We start from the raw sequence: 20,765 nt of genomic DNA on the forward strand, positions 1-20,765 counted from the left end.
CGGACGGAGAGTCAGACTGCGGTTGGGGACAAGAAAGACAGGAGCTTGCTACAACAAAAATTGCCAAGAACTGATAATTACACAACGGCTCTCCGCATCTGCGCCTGCGCAAGGGCAGGACCACGCCTATCCGGAAAGACGCCTGGACTCTGGGCTTGCGCAGACGCAGAGCTATTTCACGGCGGAACTGGGGCGTCCGGGGCTTAGGCGGCCTAAACACCGGGTGTGAGAAAGAAGGCGGCAGCCGCGGCGCGGTGCAGTGCGCACGCGCGGGCGGTTCTCCCTGCTGAAGGGTCGCGAGGCGGACCGGGGCGGCCTGCTGGGTCGGAGAGGAGCGGGGTCGGGATGGACGAGGACGTGCTGACCACGCTTAAGATCCTCATCATCGGCGAGAGTGGAGTGGGCAAGTCCAGGTGAGGCGTGTGTGGGGGCCGTCGCGGGTCAGAGAGCCGTGACGAGGGCGGTGGAGTTGCCCTGCCGCCGTGGCCGGTGTCTCCTGGGCCGCGATGAGAACGGTGAACCGCGCGGCCGGGCTGCGGGCCTTCTGGGCCTTTCCGCCTCGCCGTCCCGCGGCTGCCGTTCCCGCGCCCCACCTCGCCCCTGCCGGGTCCACGGCCTCCATCGGCCCCGACTTGTCTGGATCGCCTCACCTCCTGTCGCACCGAGAAAAAAACGATCCCGAGGGCCCCAGTCGGCCGGCTGCTGCGCGGGGCACTGGGCGTGGCGGGCGGGCCTGGGCCCGAGTCCGGCCGAGGGGAGGCCGCTTCGCCCGGGTCAAGGCTGCCTGTCGTCCCGCGGGGTGAGAGTTGTAACTTTGTCACGTTAGGATTTTTGTTGGGCTTTCTCTAGATGCGTACTGTTCGAAAAGGAAGTTTGGTGACGCCTTATGTCACGTTCCTGACCCACTTTGGCACACCCCATCGTCGCTTTTTCTTATGACTCAGCTGTGGAAGAACCCATTGGCCGTCAGACTGCTTAAAAAAATCACTTTAGTCTAAGATGTATGCGTAAGTTGTGGGCCACCTTTGAAAATGGAGTGTAATTGCTACATCTCATTTTGCCACATCATATAGAGATAAAAGGACCAATTAGCATTGTCTCTTCTTTTTTGGCTCTTTCTTTGGGGAAACCAATATTGACAATAGATAGTAAGACATGGATCTCTGTGAGTGTTGCAAGGGAGTTGTGACTTCATCTGCGACTTGTGATTTCATCCAAGTTGGAACAGAGTTCTCCAGGTGAAATCATCTTTGGTCACCTGATTATTATTAGCATGCTATATTCTAAGCAATCTTGATTTTTAAACAATATTCAGATTCCAGAGGCTTTAGGCAATTTCCTATTTTAGATATACCTCTTGATATCCTTCAAATCTTTTAAATCACTTCAAAAAGACTTAATTTTTTAAAAATACATAAGGATTTGAAAGCTTATTCTGTAACATATTCTGAAATTTTATGTATTTTTAAAATATGACAGTACATTTTCATAGCTTTTTTTAATTTAACATACTCGATACTAAAATGAGAGATTTGTACATACCATATTGTTAATGAAACAAATTGCATTAGCAAGATAGTATGATTCGTGTGTGTGATACTTCCAAACTAAACCAAACCCACTGCCGTGGAGTCGATTCTGACTCATAGCGACCCTACAGGACAGAGTAGAACTGCCCCATAGAGTTTCCAAGGAGCGCCTGGTGGATTCGAACCGCCAGCCTCTTGGTTAGCAGCCGTATCACTTAACCACTATGCCACCAGGGTTTCTCTGTGATGCTTAAAGCACGAATAAAATCATTTTCATGATCACCATCTATTATTGCACATATTTGAGGATTAAAAGTTAATATATTAGACATTATGTTAATAGGAATTCCATAGCCTTGTGACCTTTCTTTTTTCGTTTCTTGAGATGTGGCACTCATTTAGGCTGAAGTATATGAGATGGCCTTTTTTGAAGTCAAGAATGATCAAATGTCATTTCGTATGGTTCAAACTGATACATGTTGGTTGGCACTTTTTCTGAATGTGTTGACTGAGTGATTAGTTAATCTGTGTTAAAATTTTCTGGAAGGTTAACTGGAGGTACAGTGTTAACATAATTGAGGTTCCTCCTTTAGAGTAAGTTCTGTTAATTAGATTTTTCGTCTTCCTAGATTGAGCCCCCAGAACAAACTTATTTGGATCTCATCTACTCTAAACTGTTTCTCAATACTTATTGGTCAGATATTAACAGCTCACTGCAAAATGTTAACATCTTTAACCACCTCTTTCAAGAAAGGATAGCATTTTGGGAGAAAGTTGGCTTCTTTTTCTACCTAGATAGACATTATTGATCAATGTGATGTGCTATAGAAAACATTTTTTTTTTTTTCTGGATGAAATGAGAATTAATGACTTTTTACTAAAAAGCATATGCTTTTTAAAGCAAATCAGTACAAAAACATTTGTAGTGAATATAATCTTAAAGGGTTCTTCGGAGTTCTGGAGCTGGTGAAAGTGAAATATTGCTTGTCTTGTTGAGAAATTATTGCACAACAAAGAACAGTTTAACTAATCTGAAGTAGATTATTTTTCCAGTTTATTTCAGATAGTTGGAGTGAGATCAGGATAATAATACTGGTGCCACCACTTGTGTGACCTTGTGTATGGTGTTTAAACCCGCTGGGCCTTAAATTTCTTCATTTGGAAAAGTCAGAGAGTTGGAGTAGAAACCTCTCAGAGCCCATGCACTATTAAACATAAAAGGTTTTTTGGTTTTGTGCCTAGGCCTGGTGAAGTAAGGATGTAGCACAGTGTATTAGGAAGTGGAAGCCATTGCAGAGGGCTTCTGTTTTCTAAATTGCTGCCCCTCACACACCCTTTGCATCCTTATCTTTTCGTGTCAGTGTCACTTGTAAATTAAAAAGTGAAGATTAGTTACATTCACAGTGGTATACATTCTAAATGGTATAGTGGTAGTTAGTCCTTCCATTTGTAGCTCTACATGGAGCGTATTTTGTTCCTTTAACTTTGAAAATATGAGGGGTTAGATATGCATTCTTTAGAGTAATGGCTCTTAATCACTTTTGGGTTGTGGATTCCTTTAAAAATCTAATGAGGGAAATGGAATCTCTGCCTAGGAAAATGCATGCATAGAATTTAAAGTACATTTCTGGACTACCAGTGTGCCCCTGGTTAAGGTCTGCTAATTTATATTCAGAGCCCGTATTAAAATGTGTTGCTTGTACCATACCAATTCCCTGCGGTTCCAGAGTACCTACCAGTAATGATAAGTGTTGTTGTAAGGATTAGAAGTTATGTAAGCAAAACCCCTGGCTTCATGTCTAGTACATTGTGGATGTTTAATAAATACTAGCCAATACCATTGTTATTTGTACTGTTATTACGGTATTTCTTATTATGACAACCGCTCTAAATGTTACTTTGACCTGTGTTTTTGTAAGAATATTTTCTGTAGTGGCCAATTACAGATACATATCTCTTCTATTCTTAAATTATGGGCAACTGAAATTTTTAGTGAAATATTCACTTTTATTAATTAAAGTTTAATTTTGGGGAGAGAAGGAAATTTTTATAAGGAGTTTTTTAAGATTCCTATTAGTGCTGTCACCTAACTGATGTTGGAAGTAAGTGAGAATGGTTATAGCCAAGTTCAATATTAAGTTGGAAAAATCTAGAATTTGACTCTGTTTTATTTTGCTGTTGTGGTGCGGTTTTTACAGTAAATACAAGAAAGAAAAATCAGGAAAGGGAGAGTTAATCTTTTAAATATAAAAACTACTAGGAGAACTTGATGTTTTGCAGTGTAGTCTGTGGACCAGAAAAACTAACAGCAATAATCATAACCTGTGGAAATAGTTATAAATTTTTTTATGGAATTCAGACATTTGATCACTATTTTATTGATTTTATTAAATGCAAACAGATCAGTAGAATAGTCTTGTTCTAATTAATAGTTAACGTGAAGGAAGATTAATTAATTTTATAAGTCTAGGGCTTTAACAGAAACTTAGATTTTATTTTTTAAGAGCTTCTAATAACTGACACTTCTGTGAATGTTAAAATAATTCTTAAAAAAAAAACAACCCATTGCCATCAAGCTGAATCCGATTTGTAGCTACCCTATAGGATAGAGTAGAGCTGCCCCATAGAGTTTCCAAGGCATAGCTCTTAACCACTACGCCACCAGAGTTTCCTTGGAAAATAATTTTAGAAGATGTAAAATCTTAGCATATCCTTCTAAAGTGGGTGTCTTTTGCTTTCATCTCTTCCTTTCTGGTTTCTTTACCATTTCCTAGTTTTCATCTTTCATCTCTCTCACCACAACCATGGCAGTTGAATTCTTGTTGATTTTCTTGCATTTTCTGCTGGCATTAACCTTTTAAAACGTAGAGCAGTTCTTGTCAATCCTTTCTTTAAAAGCCTTCGGTAGCTCCATGTTGCCTATTAGATTCCATATACCTTACCTAGCGTGGAAACCCTGGTGGCATAGTGGTTAAGAGCTATGGCTGTTAACCAAAATGTCGGCAGTTCAAATCCACCAGGCCCTCTTTGGAAACTCTGTGGGATAGTTCTACTCTGTCCTGTAGGGTCGTTATGAGTCGGAATTGACTCAGTGGCAACCGGTTTGACTTTACCTAGCATATGCTAGAGTATGCCTACTTGGGCCATTATGTTGTCTTCCTACCTTCACTTTTTTACTCTATTCTTTATTCTAACAGGTCATACTACTTGTTACAAAAATGCTAGGCTTTCCCACCTTTTTGTTTTCATTTGAGTTTTAGAGTAGATTACATATCACATTTTTGTTTTTTGCATTCTAGGAGTTTCTTATTTCTCCCTCCTTCATCCGTATCGGGTAAAGTATGATATGTTGCTAGTATCTTCTCAGAAGGACATTCCAGTGCAGTAAAAAACACAAAAACTTTTCACACTTGGGGAATTCTGTAATGGAGCCAGGGAGTTCTAGTAAACGACTACTCCAGGGATTCTTTAATTGCCTTTCTAGTAATTTAATTTCTCTGTATATACTTGCCCTGAGGCAGTATTACTAGGGGCAGACCTACATCAGCCATTCTTACCTGTATCTAATAATTTGTCATGAAATATAACAGTCAGGAGCACATTTATGAAATGGTTAGAAAGAAAATTCATACTCCTAATATGTCTTTTTAACATCTCTTTTAGCCTGCTCTTGAGGTTCACAGATGATACTTTTGATCCAGAACTTGCAGCAACAATAGGTAAGTCTGTGTTAAAAAATTCAGTAAAAATGCTGAATATTTTCATACCTTCATCCTTTTTTATCTAATTCTCCCTGACCTTCTCTGACCACCCCACTGCTTCCATGTCTATTGAAATCTTAGTTACCTTCAGGGCTTAACTTTGGTATTGTTAAATCTCTGAAGCCTTTCTGTATCCCACCAACCAGAAATAGCTCCCTTATTTGTTGTCTCATGGCATTTTATTAATACCACTGATATTATGATTATCTGTATACACAGTTTTTTTCCTGTACTGTGGCTTGCCTTTAGTTAGGAACACACAACAATTACTAGAGCATTTAGTATATGCCATCCTAAGAAGTGTGGCTGTGATGGTGAATAATACAGACTTGGTTCTATTATCATGGACCTAACAGTGTCACACTGTAGAGTGCCTTAATTTCATATCATTAGCATTTGCCACAATGTCTGGCATGTGTTATAAAAAAGCGTATTTATTGATAATACTTACTAGAGATTATTAGGAACAGTGATACCCGAATGCCTTTTTAAAAGGAAGTTTAGGTTGCCTGAAAGAAGCCCATGCGGTTTGCCACAATAGCTTATTAAAATATATGAAAAGACAGAAGTAAATATTTTGGTATCATGTTTAGGGAGTAGACAATAATATAAAGGTATCAAGCGAGACAGCTTGGAATAGTTGAAAGACAGCTGAACTGAGTCAGAGCTGGGTGGTAGTCTTCGCTTTTCCTTAAACTAGCTCTGTGGTCTTGAGCAAGTCATTTGGCTTTATTGTCTCCATCTATAAATTGAGAGGTTTGGATGACAGATAATATGTATTTTTTTCTAGCTCTAAAATTTCATGATCTTATGAGTAGAATGTAGGAAAGATGATACTACTTAGCATTATTTTTAGGGAAAATAGTTTCTTGTAACTGGCCATAGTTGTTTTCATTATTTTGCTTCTGTTTGCTCCCCACCCCCCAACTTTTTATTGTGAAATGATTTGAGATTTAGAGAAAAGTTGTAAAAAATAGTACAAAGAATTTGTTTATTCCACTCAAATTCCCTGTTACTCTTTATTACGTTTGCTTATCGTTCTCTCTTCTCTCTGTACACACATACACACACAGTGCTTTTTTTTTTTTTTGAATTGTTTGAGTCTGAATTGTAGACCCGATGCCCTTTAACCTCTAAATACTTCAATGTGTATTTGTTAATTTAATATTGCTGTCATACTGCTGTCTACATCCATTCAGATTTCATCAATTGTCCCACTAATGTCCCATATAGCAAAGGAAAAAAAATTGTTTCAGGCTTAGGATCCAGTCTAGGATCACACATTTAATTTAGTTGTCATTTCTTTTTAGTTTCTTTTAATCTAGAACAGTTCTTTAGTCTTTCTTTGTTCTTCACAGTGTTGACATTTTTGAAGAGTACAGGCTAGTTACTTTGTAGAATGTCCCTCAATTTGCATTTGTCCAGTGTGTCCTTATGGTTAGATTGAGATTATGCATTTTTGTCAGGAATTCCACAAAAGTGTTCCCAGAGCATTATGCCAGAAGGCACAAGGTAATCTGTTTGTCCCATTACTGGTGATGGGACTTGGGTCACTTAAGGTGATTTCTGCCAGGTTTCTCCACTGTAAAGTTATTATTTTTCCTTTTGTAATTAATAAGTATCTCGTGTTAAGATAATCTGAGACTATATAGGTATCCTTTTTCTTATCATACTTTTTGCCCACATGTTTTAACATCCATTGCCTGAAACAAATATTATTGTGATGACTACCTATTCCATAGTGATACAAGTACAGGTAGTCCCCAACTTACAGTGAGGCTCTATTCTGATGACTATTCTGTAAGTTGAATGTAAGTTCTGATGCAAGTCAAATACCTTTTTTTTTTCAGTTTTCATTATTATTGCCTTTTATTATCAGTATTTTTATAAATCTGATCTTTTTTTGTCTTTGGGGGCTGGAAACATTACATCTGAGAATGATAACATCAGCAAATTTTGCACTGCAACATGGTTGTACGTAGGTCGTATTAATAACGATAAGATGTACAAAAAAAAACCAGACAGTTGTATGTATGGTTCGTTGTAACTCAAATATGTTGTAAGTTGGGGGCTACCTGTGTTACTATAGTAGTGGTGATTTTTTAAATTCTATCATTGTCTACATTTCCTATCTGAAATTCTATAAGAAAAAGCTTTTCTTTATTTCTTCCTTTCTTTCTACCTATATGAGCTCATAAAAATAAGTACCTCTAAATTTTTAATAAATTATACCAGGTATTACTTAGCTTTTGTATGACATATTAACATTGACAGATTTACCCTTATATGTGTGAAAGACAATCATTTAAAGCAGTAGTAATTCAGAATCCATTTTAATTTGGCTTTGGGTGTATTATTTGCTCTTTTAAAAAACTGGCATATTATAAAACTTAATTTGCTTAGAACATGCTTGGTAACGGATAACAAAGAGTAGAATAGTAACTAGCAGGAAAAGAAGCTTGCCTGAAGTTAAAATTTTCTAAGGGAATGATTGTATACATGATCTAAAGCTGTTTTCATTTCAAACCCAAATGGAACCTGGCGATTTGAGAAGTGACAGATCTTAATTTTGAATTTATATCATGTTTTGTCCTTATTAATAATAAAGGCTTTGTTTTAAAAACAAATAATAAGATTGTGGCATCTTGATAAGAATGTACATAATTTGTCCCCCAAATGGGTCCTGTGTCTTAAATATCTAGAAAATACCTTTTACGTTTAGGTATCAGATTACTTTCTGCCTTATGCTATAACCCATATACACATGAGTTTTAAAAATAAAAACAATTAGCTTAAAGTTAATGGCTTTGTGAAAATTAGTGTTTTACTTCATAGTAAAATAGTAAGGAAAACTCACCTTTATTTTCAGTAATACAGCAAGACATTTCAGTTTTGTATAACATATGCTTGTAAGATAGTTGTTGGACTTTGGGTTTGAAGTCGGTACTATAAAGCTGGCATTTTCTTCTTTTGCTTACAGACAATTAGCTAAAAGCAACAAAGAGAGGGAAAAACTAAAACACAAACTCCATTTTCTCCTGAACTGGAAGACAGCTAAAACCCCAAGCCACAAAATAGGTGGGATTGTTGCCAGAGGCAGTGGAGATTAAGTAGGGTGCAGGTGGGAAAAATTAGGAGTGAATGCCACAGCTACAGAGCTCACAGCCAGCAACAAAGGGTTCCTGAAGCTGTGTGATTCCATGCTGAGGTACAAAACCTAAATTCCTTGTTTGCAAAGGCAAAGTGGGTTTCTTCAGTTAATGGCAGGAGCTTCCCTGCACCTGGTTTGATTCTAAGAGCTGGGAAGATGAAGCCAAACAAGAGTTCAAACAGATAAGTCATCTCTGCCGGAAGCTGTATGCCTGTCTCTGTAGCAGTAGGATAGGAAATGACTTTGCATCGTGAAAGTCACGACCCCCGACTTCCATACCTCCAGTAGCCACTGAGAAGTAAAAAGTAAACAGTTTCTCATGTAAAATCTTAAGAAAGAATTTTACCAGTCCAGAACTGGAACCTCCTCCGAATAGCTGGACAAGGAAAACCTCACCAAGTAATCAAGGAATCTAGCTCAAGGCTAATACAAAGATTCAAGAAGGGAAAACAAATGATAAATGAAGAATACTCATCAAAAAAATACTGCCATGGAGAAGATGAAATTGTGAACAAACATTTTGCCATAAATTTACAAAGCTTATGAAATATTCACCTCTGAAAGCACAAAGCAGTGATAGAAGAGGTCACAGAACGGATGGTGTCACTGCGTGAGAAAATTCATTTTAAGCTGAATGAACAGAAAGAAAAAAAAAACCATTGAAATGAGGGACAAATTCTCACAAAGGAGAATAGAGGCTAAAAATGGAAACGCAGGCAGAGTTTACTGAAATGAATAAGAAAGTTAAAGCCAGTTAGAAAAAAAATGATAGATACGGAAAACAGAAAAGGAGATCCAACATGTGCATATTTGAGTCTCAGAAGAAAAAAGCTTAATGGACACAAAAAATAGTTTAGGTATAATTCAAGTAACATTTCTGAAATAAAAATTAAATACCCTAAGACGAAAAACTGCAAGAATTTTTTTTTTTTTTTACATGGGAGCATCTGTAAATAGAAGGTATTCATTGTTCTGCTGTGGCAAGGCCTTATGGTAGTAATTAATCAGGTGGTTACCTGAGGTACTTAATTAGCTGTGTAGATAGAATGCACTGAAAATTAAGCATGGAAACTAGATCCTTTGAGAAATGTAAAAACAACAAGAGAGCAGAGCCCAACCTCCCAACTTCTAATTTGGTATTAATTATATCATACTTCCACCACATATTTGAACAAAATGTCAGAGAATGCTAAACAAATAAGAAGAAAGCAGCAAAATTAAATACGTCAGTTAATTAAATGTAAATGGACCCAGGTCTCCTTATATGTAAGATTTTCCGATGGGATTGAAAAGTACTTAAATAAGGAATGGTTGAAAATAAAGGGCTAGGCTAGGCAAATGTAAAAAAAGAAGAAAAGTAGGGGTAGTAATATAACATGTTAAGGTCAAATTTGAGGTTAATGCAGTGAACAGAAAAAAGTAGGATGTCATGCAGTGATGAAAGACCTAAATGATTAACAAAGCGGTGATGGTAGACATAGACATTGAAGCTATATATAAGAGAAAAATTGTTCAAAATGCAAAAAAAGAACTTGATGACAATACAGAACAGTAGGAGATTTGTTACATTTCTTTCAGAATTAAACAGAGCCAAAAGACAAAAAAGGACACAGGGAAATAGAATAGAACCAACATATATTTTGAATGAAGAGCTCATTACTTTTAAAAGTTTGTGGAACAGTTTTACAAAATCAATCCTGGACTTGGCAACAAAGTAAATCTTTAATTAAAAAGGAGTGGATATTTGTCAAGATACTCAAAAGGGAAATGAAGTATTGAACTAAGTATTTTGAATGAAGAGAAAAATACAACTATCAAATTTGTGGAATGCCACTAAAGCAGTACTTAGGGAGAATTCTATAGCACTAAATGGCCCAATATCAATACTGCACACAAGTGAAATTCTGCTGAAGATAATTCAAAAACATTGCAGCCGTACATCAACAGAGAACTGCTAGAAATTCAGGCTAGGTTCAGAAGACATATGTCTTAGACTGGGTTCTCTAGACAAGCAAAACCAGTAAAATGTATAAATACATATAAACCCAAAACAAAACCAAACCCAGTGCCGTCGAGTTGATTCCAACTCATAGCGACCCTATAGGACAGAGTAGAACTGCCCCACAGAGTTTCCAACGAGCACCTGGTGGATTGGAACTGCTGACCCTTTGGTTAGCAGCCGTAGCACTTTACTACGCCACCAGGGTTTCCACAAGTACGTATAGAGAGAGATTATAGCAAAGAAACAGCTCACACAATTGTAGAGGCTGGAACATCCCAAATCCGTGAATTGAGATAGCGGCATCACCTGGTTCACATAGCCACAGGGGCTGGCGAACTCAAGACTGGCAGGTTGGAAAGCAGGGCTTTTACTCATAGGCTGTGAATATCGATGAATCCCAAGATTGGCAGGCAAGACTGCAAGGCTTCTTCTGATTTACATAGCTGAAGGGGCTGATGAACCCAAGATCAGCAGGTCGGAGAGCAGGGCTCCGCTCACAGGCTGTGAGGATGGATGATTCCCAGGATTGGCAGATAAGCTGATAGTGCAAGTCCCAAGAACTGGAGGTCAGACAAACAGGAGGCAGCCACAGTATTCAGAGCGAGCAAAAAGCCAGAACATCTGCTTATATTTGGATGCAGGACACACCCCCCAAGGAAAATCCCTTTCAACTGATTGGCCACTCACAGCAGATTCCATTGTGGGAGTGATCACATGTGAACACTGAGAATCATGGCCCAGCCAAGTTGACACACAATCTTAACCATAACAGTCCACCCCTTGTCAACTTGGCACATGTGCACATCTCCTTAAACCATACATAATCTCTGAATTAAGACAATTGAAAAGTCATACTTGGGCTTATACAACTAACACACGTACAACTGAAAACGTACCAGCCCTGTTTATAGCTTGTTTTTTTATAAGTGAAGAAAACAAAAATATTTGATGCACACATACAAAGCAGAAATACTCTAACAATCACAGTCCTTGTTTCTGCAACTGGTCATGTGGCTGTAACTGGTATTTAGAACTACCCCCTTCTACCAGCCATTCCGTATTCCCTTTGCCCTCAGCAAGCACCTCAGCTAGTTGTGGTTCTTTGCCAGGTGCGGTGACCCAAACCTTCATTCCCGAAGGGTCTGGGTCATTAGTAGTCACCTTGGAATTGGGTTGCTGTAGTTTTCCATTGACTTTAATCACAGGGCATGGTAGTACTAAGAGATGCCCTAAGGGATCTCCTGTGTTCCAGACATACTCGTCTTAACTTCCATTAAAGCCCAAACCAAACCTGTGGCCGTCAAGTTGATTCCGACTCATAGCGACCCTGTAGGACAGAGTAGAACCGCCCCATATGGTTTCCAAGGAGCGCCTGGTGGATTCAAACTGCCAACCTTTTGTTTAGCAGCCGTAGCTCTTAACCACTGTGCTACTAGGGTTTCCTAATCTCCTTTATGCAATATCAATCTGATTTTCTCTTGGTAATCAGGATCAGTCACATCAACCAGTATGGTAACTCCCTTCTTTGCCTGTTGATCCAGAGGCATAAGGAACCCAAAGTGGCCAGGTGGCATTCTTAGCCAGTGATATGTCTCCAGGTGGTAGCATTCTTCCCTTTGGAACTAACCCCTCTAGACCTGCAGAGCATAAGGCCACAGGGACAGGAAGCAAAGATCTCGTGAGTGGGTCACTAGGGGTAATAGTGAGTGGTACCACTCCCATTTCCACCCCTCGACTCTTGAACCCATGAATCCTGGCTATGGGAAAAACAGCACCATATATTGGATGCTGGTTTAGAGCATATACAACCTCCTGGAGAACAGTTCCCCAACATGCAAGGTATTGCCACCTAGCTGGCACCATAATTGTGTCTGTAGCAAGCCATTCCATCATTCTGAACTAGCTGCTTCAGGATGATGGGAAACTTGGTAAGACCAGTGAATTCCATGAGCATGGGCCCACTGCTGTACTTCATTTGCTGTGAAGTGAGTCCCTTGATCTGAGGCAATGCTGTGTAGGATACCATGATGGTGGATAAGGTGTTCTGTAAGTCCATAGATAGTAGTTTTGGCAGAAGCAGGGAAGGCAGATCCATATCCAGAGTAAGTACCTGTTCCAGTAAGGGCAGAACACTGCCCTTTCCATGATGGTAGTGGCCTAATGTAATCAACTTGCCACCAGGTTGCTGGCTGATCACCGCAAGGGATAATGCCATATCAGGGACTCAGTGTTGGTCTCTGCTGCTGGCAGATTGAGTACTCAGCAGTGGCTGTAGCCAAGTCAGCTTTGGTGAGTGGAAGTATAGGTTGCTGGGCCCATGCATAACCTCTATCCCTGACAGCCTGGCCACTTTGTTCATGTGTCCATTGAGCAATGATGGGTGTAGCTGGGGAAGGAGACTGAGTGGTTTCCACAGAATGCATCATCCTTTCCACTTGATTGTTAAAATCATCCTCTGCTGAGGTCACCTTTTGGTGAGCATTCGCATGAGATACAAATATCTTCACTTCTTTGGCCCATTCAGAGAGGTCTGTCCACATACCTCTTCTCCGTAAATCCTTGTCTCCAATTTTCCAGTCATATTCCTTCCAAGTCCCTAACCATCCATCCAAACCATTGGCCATGGCCCATGAATCAGTATGCAGTCACACATCTGGCCATTTCTCCTTCCAAGCAAAGTGAGCAGCCAGGTGCACTGCTTGAAGTTCTGCCCATTGAGAGGATTTCCCTTCACCACTCTCCTTCAGGGAGGTCCCAGAAAGGGGCTGTAGTGCTGTTGCTGTCTCCTTTGAAGTGGTGCCTGCATATCACACAGAAACATCTGTAAACCACGTACGAGTTTTTTCTTCTTCAGTCAACAGATCATAAAGAACTCAACCATGAGGCCGTAGGTACAGACTGGGAGATGGAAAGTAATGTGACAGGAGTGAAGGCCATGGGAATTTGGGCTGCTTCCTCATGCAGCTTACTTGTGCCTTCAGGTCCTGCTTGGGCTCGATCTCGTATATACCACTTCCATTTGGTGATGGAATGCTGCTGTGCACGTCCAGCTTTATGGCTGTATGGGTTAGACAACCCCCGGTTTGTGACGGGCAGCTCAGGCTGCATGGTGACTTGGTGTACTGTGGTTTAACGTTCAGTTTCTACTAAGGCCCAGTAACAAGCCAAAAACTGTTTCTCAAAAGGAGAGTAGTTATCTGCAGAGGATGTCAGGACCTGCTCCAAAATCCTAAGGGTCTGTGCTGTGATTCACCAATAGGGGATTGCCAAAGACTCCAACAGCATCTCTATCTGCCACTGACCCTTCAAGCACCATTGGATCAGCTGGATCATATGGCCCAAGTGGCAGAGTGGCTTGCACAGCAGCCTGAACCAGTTGCAGAGCCTTCTCTTGTTCTGGGCCCCATTCAAAAGTGGCAGCTTTTCAAGTCACTTGATAAATAGTCCAGAGTAGCACTCTCAAATGAGGAATGTGTGTCACCTCCAAAATACAAAGAGGCCCAACTAGGCATTTTGCCTTTGTCTTAGTCATCTAGTGCTGCTGTAACAGAAATACCATGGGTGGGTGGCTTTAACAAAGAGAATTTATTCTCTCACAGTTCAGTAGGCTACAAGTCCAAATTCAGGGTGTCAGCTCCAGGGGAAGGCTTTCTCTCTGTGTCGGCTCTGGAGGAAGGTCTTTATTATCAGTCTTCCCTTGGTCTAGGAGTTTGTCTGTGCAGGAACCTTGGGACCAAAGGATGTGCTCTGCTTCCGGCACTGCTTTCTTGGTGGTTTGAGGTCCCCCCATCTATCTGCTGGTGCCTCGCTTTTATATCTCAAAAGAGTTTGGCTTAAGACACAGTCCGATCTTGTAGATCTCATCAACACAACTGTTCCTAATCCATCTCATTAACATCATAGTGATAGGATTTACAATACACAGGAAAATCACAAGATCATACAATACTGGGAATCATGGCCTAGCCAAATTGACAGAAATTTTCAGGGGGACACAATTCAATCCATGACAGTCTCCTTTTTAGTTGTGGGAGCAGCCAGATGCAATAACTTAATCCTTCACTTTAGAAGGAATATCTCGATGTGCTCCACACCGCTGGAGCCCCTAGAAATTTCGCTAAGGTGGAAGGTGCCTGAATTTTTGTGACATTAATTTTCCACCTTCTAGCATGCAAATACAGGGTCGCTATGAGTCAGAATCGACTCGAGGGCAGTGGGTTTGGTTTTGGTTTGGTTTTAGCATGCAAATAAGTCCAGAGTAATTGACACTTCTTCCTTAATAGGTCCAGTCAGCATATGTCATCAATGTAATGGACCAGTGTGACGTCTCGTGGAAGGGAAAGGCAATCAAGGTCCCTGTGGACTAAATTATGGCATAGGGCTAGAGAGTTGATGTTCTCCTGAGGTAGGCAAGTGAAGGTGTATTGCCAACTTTGCTGGCTGAAGGCACACTGCTTCTGATGGTCCTTCGAAACAGGTATGGCGAAAATGGCCTTAGCCGGATCAGTAGCTGCTACCGGATACCAGGAGGTGTATTAATTTGCTCATGCAATGAAACTACATCTGGAACAGCAGCTGGTATTGCAGTCACCACCTGGTTGTTTTCGATAATCTACATTCATTCTCCAAGATCCATTTGTTTTTTGCACAAGCCAAATTGATGAGTTGAAGGGGGATGTGGTGGGAATCATCACGCCTGCATCCTTCAAGTCCTTGATGGTGGCAGTAATTTCCGCAGTCCCTCCAGGAATGCAGTATTGCTTTTGGTTTCCTATTTTCCTTGGTAGGGGCAGTTCTAATGATGGCTTCCGCTTGGCTTTTCCAATAGCCCTTACTTTATTTGTCAAGGATGCAATGCGGGGGTTCTGCCAGTTGCTGAGTATATCTGTTGCAAGTATGTGTTCTGGAACTGCGGAAATCACTACAGGATGGGTTCGGGGACCCATTGAACCTACTGTGAGATGGGCATGAGCCAAGACTGCATTAATAACCTGACTTCCATATGCCCCCACTCTGACTGGTGGGTCTCCTGGAATTAGTGCCAATTCAGAGCTAGTATCCAGTAATCCCCAAAAAGTCTAATTATCTTCTTTTCCCCAGTGAACAGTCACTCTTGTAAGGGCAGTAGATCTCTTTGGGGGGGAAGTCTGGGAGAAAGATTAATAGTAAAAATTTTTGGCAGTGTGTTGGGGTCCTTCCTCAGGGGGACCCGGCCTCACCTTCATTCAAGAGGTTGTGGGTCTTTAAACTTGCTCAAATCCGGGAATTGATTGAGGGACCATGACTCTGTATTCTGGCGATCTGAGTTAGACTGCTGTTTACCTGACCTAGAATTCACCCGTTTGTTCAGAACAAGTAAATATTTAATAGATTTCTTATCTGTTTCACTCCTAGGGACACCATGACTAAATCGCCAGTGCTATAAGTCCATACAAGTCAGACTGTTCTGATTACTGCTTTGACTTCACTGTCCATTACTGTAACCACGTCTACCTTGTCTTTGTTGCTTGAGTGCAGCCGCTTGGCCTGTACTACCACGGGGTTCAGTCAGCCCCGTTGTAGTTAGGTGTCTTAATTTAGTTAGGGCAGTTCCAAACTGTCAAATCTGATTTATATAAAATAACAGTCACAGCAGTCTTCAAGGATGCTGGAGCTCCTCTCACAAATTTGATCATCACCGTTGCGGTAAAAAGTTTATCCTCTGGACACTGCATGTGTGGGTCTGTGGGTCTAAACTGATAAATCCACTCTAGCATGCCAATTTCCCTAAGCCTTTGGATACTTTTGTCTATAGTATACCAAAGCAGGTCTGGTACTTCACCTTGATTTAGTGTAGGCCACCTAGTAATCCATGCCAACAAAATAAACTATTAGATGCTTTCCTAACTTCCGGAGATGAAACACTGAATGAAGAGTCTGTGCTTATTGGACCCATATCAATAAACTCAGACTGATCCATCTTCATGTTTCTTGCACCATTATCCCACACCTTTAATAGCCATTCCCACACATATTCTCCAGGTTCCTGTTTGTACAAGTTAGAAAAGTCAAGCAGTTCTTTTGAAGTGTAGCATACCTCCCCCAGGGTCATGCTTTGTACTTCACCTTTTGGGGTTTACTGGGACTTAAGTCTAGTTATAGGTCTAGAAGCCAGAATCTGCAGTGTGGAATTGTTTTGAGAACTTTCAGCATTGTCTCGTAAAGCATCTACCTCAGGCAATGACTCAGGCAGTGACTCAGGCGAGGGCTCTTTAGAGGCAGCTGGGTTAGGGCTAATCTCAGATGGTAGCGGAGGGGCTAATGGTTTTCCTGGGCAGGGTGGTTTAGCAGACAAACATGAAGTAATCTCTTCAGATGGGAGTGGTTCTGTTGGCAGGAGTGATTCAAGGGAATTTAGGGGCTCGGTGTTTCCAGCCTTCTGATTGTCTGCCTATATGTTCCCATCCCAAGTTTCAGGATTCTGTTTTTTCCCAATCAGTGCCCTTACTTTAACTTCAGACACCTCTCGAGGTTGGCAGTTGAGCTGGTGTAATTCACCCACTCTTACAATAAGACTCTGGGTTTGGTTTTTGGCAGGATAAGCTCTGTCGCTACAAGAAATAAGACTTTCTTTCAAAGCACAAGTAGAAACTTTGAGGTCATTTATGTGGCACTTGAGCTTTGACTCTGAAGCCCTGAGTGCATCTCTTTCTTTCACCAGTTTGTCTAGCGAAAGTAGGACCAACCATCCAGCTTCCTTATTCTCATTCTGACAAAACTGTAGAAAGATACCACACATGTGTTCACCCAGAGCCTGCCTTTCGCCAGTACCTGATGTATTGGTGGTGATATTTTGTGTATATATATCGCCACCTCATGCCTTGTGTTAGCAGTGCCTCTTTACTGCTGGAAGCAGAGTCATCAACATCTTTAAGACTAAACAGACTTGAGAACAAGTTTACAAAACTCATCCTTGCAATTTTGTTTCTCTAGAACCACTCTCACTACCAAATGTCTTCGGCTGGGTTCTTTAGAGAAGCAAAACCAGTAAAGCATATAAATGTATATAAAGGGAGATTTATATCAAAGAAATGGTTCATGTGATTGTAGAGGCTAGAACGTCCCTAGTCTGTGGATGAGGATAGAGGCTTCTCCCAATGTACGTAGCCACAGGGGCTGGTGAACTCAAGATTGGCAGGTGGGAAAGCAGGGCTTTGACTCACAGGCTGTGAATATTGACAAATCCCAAGATTGGCAGGCAAGACTGCAAGGCTTCTCCTGATTCACATAGCTGCAGGGACTGGTAAACCCAGGATTGACAGATAAGCTGATAGCTCAAGTCCCAAGAACCAGAGGTCAGACAAGCAGGAAGCAGCCACAGGATCCTGAGCAAGCAAAAAGCCGGAATGTCTGCTTATATTCGGATGCAGGCCACACCCCCAAGGGTCTCCCTTTCAATCGATTGACTACTCACAGCGTATCCCATCATGGGAGTGGTCACACATAAACACTGAGAATCATGGCCCAGCCAAGTAGTGACACGATCTTAACCATCACAGTGTGGAATGAGGGATATCATTGCTGATGTCAGACGTATCTTGGTGAAAGCAGAGAATACCAGAAAGATATTTACGTGTGTTGTATTGACTATGCAAAGGCCTTTGACTGTGTGGATCATAACAAATTATGGATAACCTTGCAAAGAATGAGAATTCCAGAGCACTTAATTGTGCTTGTAAGGAACCTGTATGCAGACCAAGAGGCCGTTGTTTGAACAGAACAAGGGGAAACTGCGTGGTTTAAAGTCAGTAAAGGTGTGCATTACTGTTGTACCCTTTCACCGTATTTATTCAATCTGTTTTCTGAGCAAATAATATGAGTAGCTGGACTGTATGAAGAAGAACATGGCATCATGATTGGAGGAAGACTAATTAACCTGCAGTATGCAGATGACACAACCTTCCTTGCTGAAAGTAAAGAGGACTGAAAGCACTTACTGATGAAGATAGAAGACTGCAGCCTTCAGTATGGATTACACCTCAACATAATGAAAAAACCATTGCTGTCAAGTCTATTCCTACTCAGTGACCCTATGGGACAGGGTAGAACTGCCCCATAGGGCTTCCAAGGAGAGGTTGGTGGATTTGAATTGCCAACCTTTTGGTTAGCAACTGAGCTCTTAACCACTGCATCACCAGGGCTCCCCTCAATATAAAACAAAAATCCTCACAACTGGACCAATAGGCAACATCATGATAAATGGAGAAAATATTGAAAGTTGTCAGGGATTTCATTTAACTTGGACCTGCAATCAGTGCCCATGAATGTAACAGTCAAGAAATCAAATGAAGTATTACATAGGGCAAATCTGCAAAGGATGTCTTTAAAGTGTTAAAAAGCGGACATGTCACCTTGAGGACTAAGATGTGTTTGACCCAAGCCATAGCATTTTCAATTGCCTGGTCGATGAATAAGAAAGAATAAGTGAATAAGAAAGACCAAAGAATTGATGCCTTTGAATTATGGTGTTGAAGAATATTGAATATACCATGGACTGCCAGAAGAGCATACAAATCTGTCTTGGAAGAAGGATAGCCAGAATGCTCCTTAGAAGCAAGGATGGTGAGACTTCATCTCAGGTACTTCGTACATGTTATCAGGAGGGACCTGTCCCTGGGGAAGGACATTCAACTTGGTAAAGTAGAGGGTCAGTGAAAAAGAGGAAGACTCTCAATAAGATGGATCGACACAGTGGCTGCAACGATGGGCTCAGACGTAGCAACAGTTGTGAGGATGGTGCAGGACCAAGCTGTGTTTCGTTTTGTTGTACGTAGGGTCGCTATAAGTTGGAACTGACTCAACAGCACCTAACGACAGCAAGAGATTTTACAAGACATATTCTGGGGCAATCTCTTTATTCTTTCAGGAAGTATTTTTGTCCTGTTAGGTTCCTGGGGAGCCTTGGTGGTGCGGTGGTTAGAAGGTCAGCAGTTTGAATCCACCAGCCGCTCCTTGGAAACCCTGTGGGGCAGTTCCTATAGGGTCGCTGTGAGTCAGAATCAACTCGATGGCAATGATTTTTTTTTTTTTTTTAACATGTTCCTAGCATATGAGTTCATAGTGTTTTTTTTTTTTTTTTAATCACACAGTAAAATTCACTTCTTGTGTACAGGTTTTTGAATTTGAAAATTTTTATCTTAACACATGTGGCGCCTTGGTGGCACAGTGGTTAAGCGTCTGGCTGCTAACCAAAAGGTCGGCAGTTCACATCCACTAGCTGCTCTTTGGAAACCCTATGAGGCAGATCTACTCTCGTCTGTATGGTCCCGTGAGTTGCAGTCAACTCGGCAGCAACGGGTTTGGGTTTTCTATATGGTCATATAACCACCACCACAGTGAGGATGCCACACAGTTCTGTCATCCCCAAAAACTTGTGCTGTGCTTTTATAGTCATATTTTTCTTTACCTCTAGCCCCTGGCACCTGCAAATCTGTTCTCTATCGCTATAGTGTCTTTTCAAGAATTCTATATAAGTGGAATCATAGAGCATGTTAACTTTTTGAGGTTAACTTCTTTCACCTAGCATAATGTCTTTGAACTTCATCCAAGTTGTAAGTCCCGTTGCCATCAAGTCGATTCCGACTCATAGCGACGCTACAGGACAGAGTAGAGCCGCCCGTAGAGTTTTCAAGGAGCGCCTGGTAGATTCGAACTGCTGACCTTTTTGGTTAGGAGCCGTAGCGCTTAACCACTACGCCACCAGGGTTTCCAAGTTGTAAGTACTAGTGGTTTATTCCTTTTTATTGCTGAGTTGTGTTCCATTGTATGAATGTACCTACCACTGTTCTGTTGTTTTATCCATTCACGTTTGTTAGATGTATTCCTAAGTATTTCAAAGTTTTTGATGTAAAATGGTATTTAAAAAAATTCAATTATCCGTTGTTTGTTGCTAATATATACAAATAGAGTTGATTTTTTTTCCTTTGTTATGTTGGTTTTGTATCCTGTAGCCACGCCAAACTTGCTTATTAGTTTTAGGAGCTTTTTTTTTTGTAGATTGCATTGAGTTGTCTTTATTTTTCCTTTCTAATCTAGATGCCTTGTATTTCTTTTTCTTGCCTATTGTCCTGGCTAACAATCTCCAGTATAATATTGAATAGAAGTGGTATGAGCTGATATTGTTAATGTATTTTGTTCCCAATATTAAGGGGAAACATTCAGTCCTTCATAATTATGTGTGATGTTAGCTGTACGTTTTCCATAGACGGCCTTTAACAGATTGAGGAAGTTCCGTCTATTCCTAATTTGCTGAGAGGTTTTATCAGGAATGCATGTTGAATTTT

At 40.9% G+C, this 20,765-nt stretch overlaps 1 protein-coding gene across 1 annotated transcript in view; it reads left to right on the forward strand.

Moving 5' to 3' along the window:
- The first annotated feature begins 224 nt into the window (after positions 1-224).
- The window catches only part of RAB18 (RAB18, member RAS oncogene family), a 38,022-nt gene continuing 17,481 nt past the window's right edge, over positions 225-20,765 (forward strand). The window contains exons 1-2 of the mRNA XM_003410531.4: positions 225-413; positions 5,193-5,248. Coding sequence (XP_003410579.1) covers positions 346-413; positions 5,193-5,248 — 124 coding nt within the window. The 5' untranslated portion in view covers positions 225-345. The remainder of the gene's footprint in view (positions 414-5,192; positions 5,249-20,765) is intronic.

The sequence above is a fragment of the Loxodonta africana genome, chromosome 4 (genome assembly GCF_030014295.1).
Source record: "Loxodonta africana isolate mLoxAfr1 chromosome 4, mLoxAfr1.hap2, whole genome shotgun sequence".
Lineage (NCBI taxonomy): Eukaryota > Metazoa > Chordata > Mammalia > Proboscidea > Elephantidae > Loxodonta > Loxodonta africana.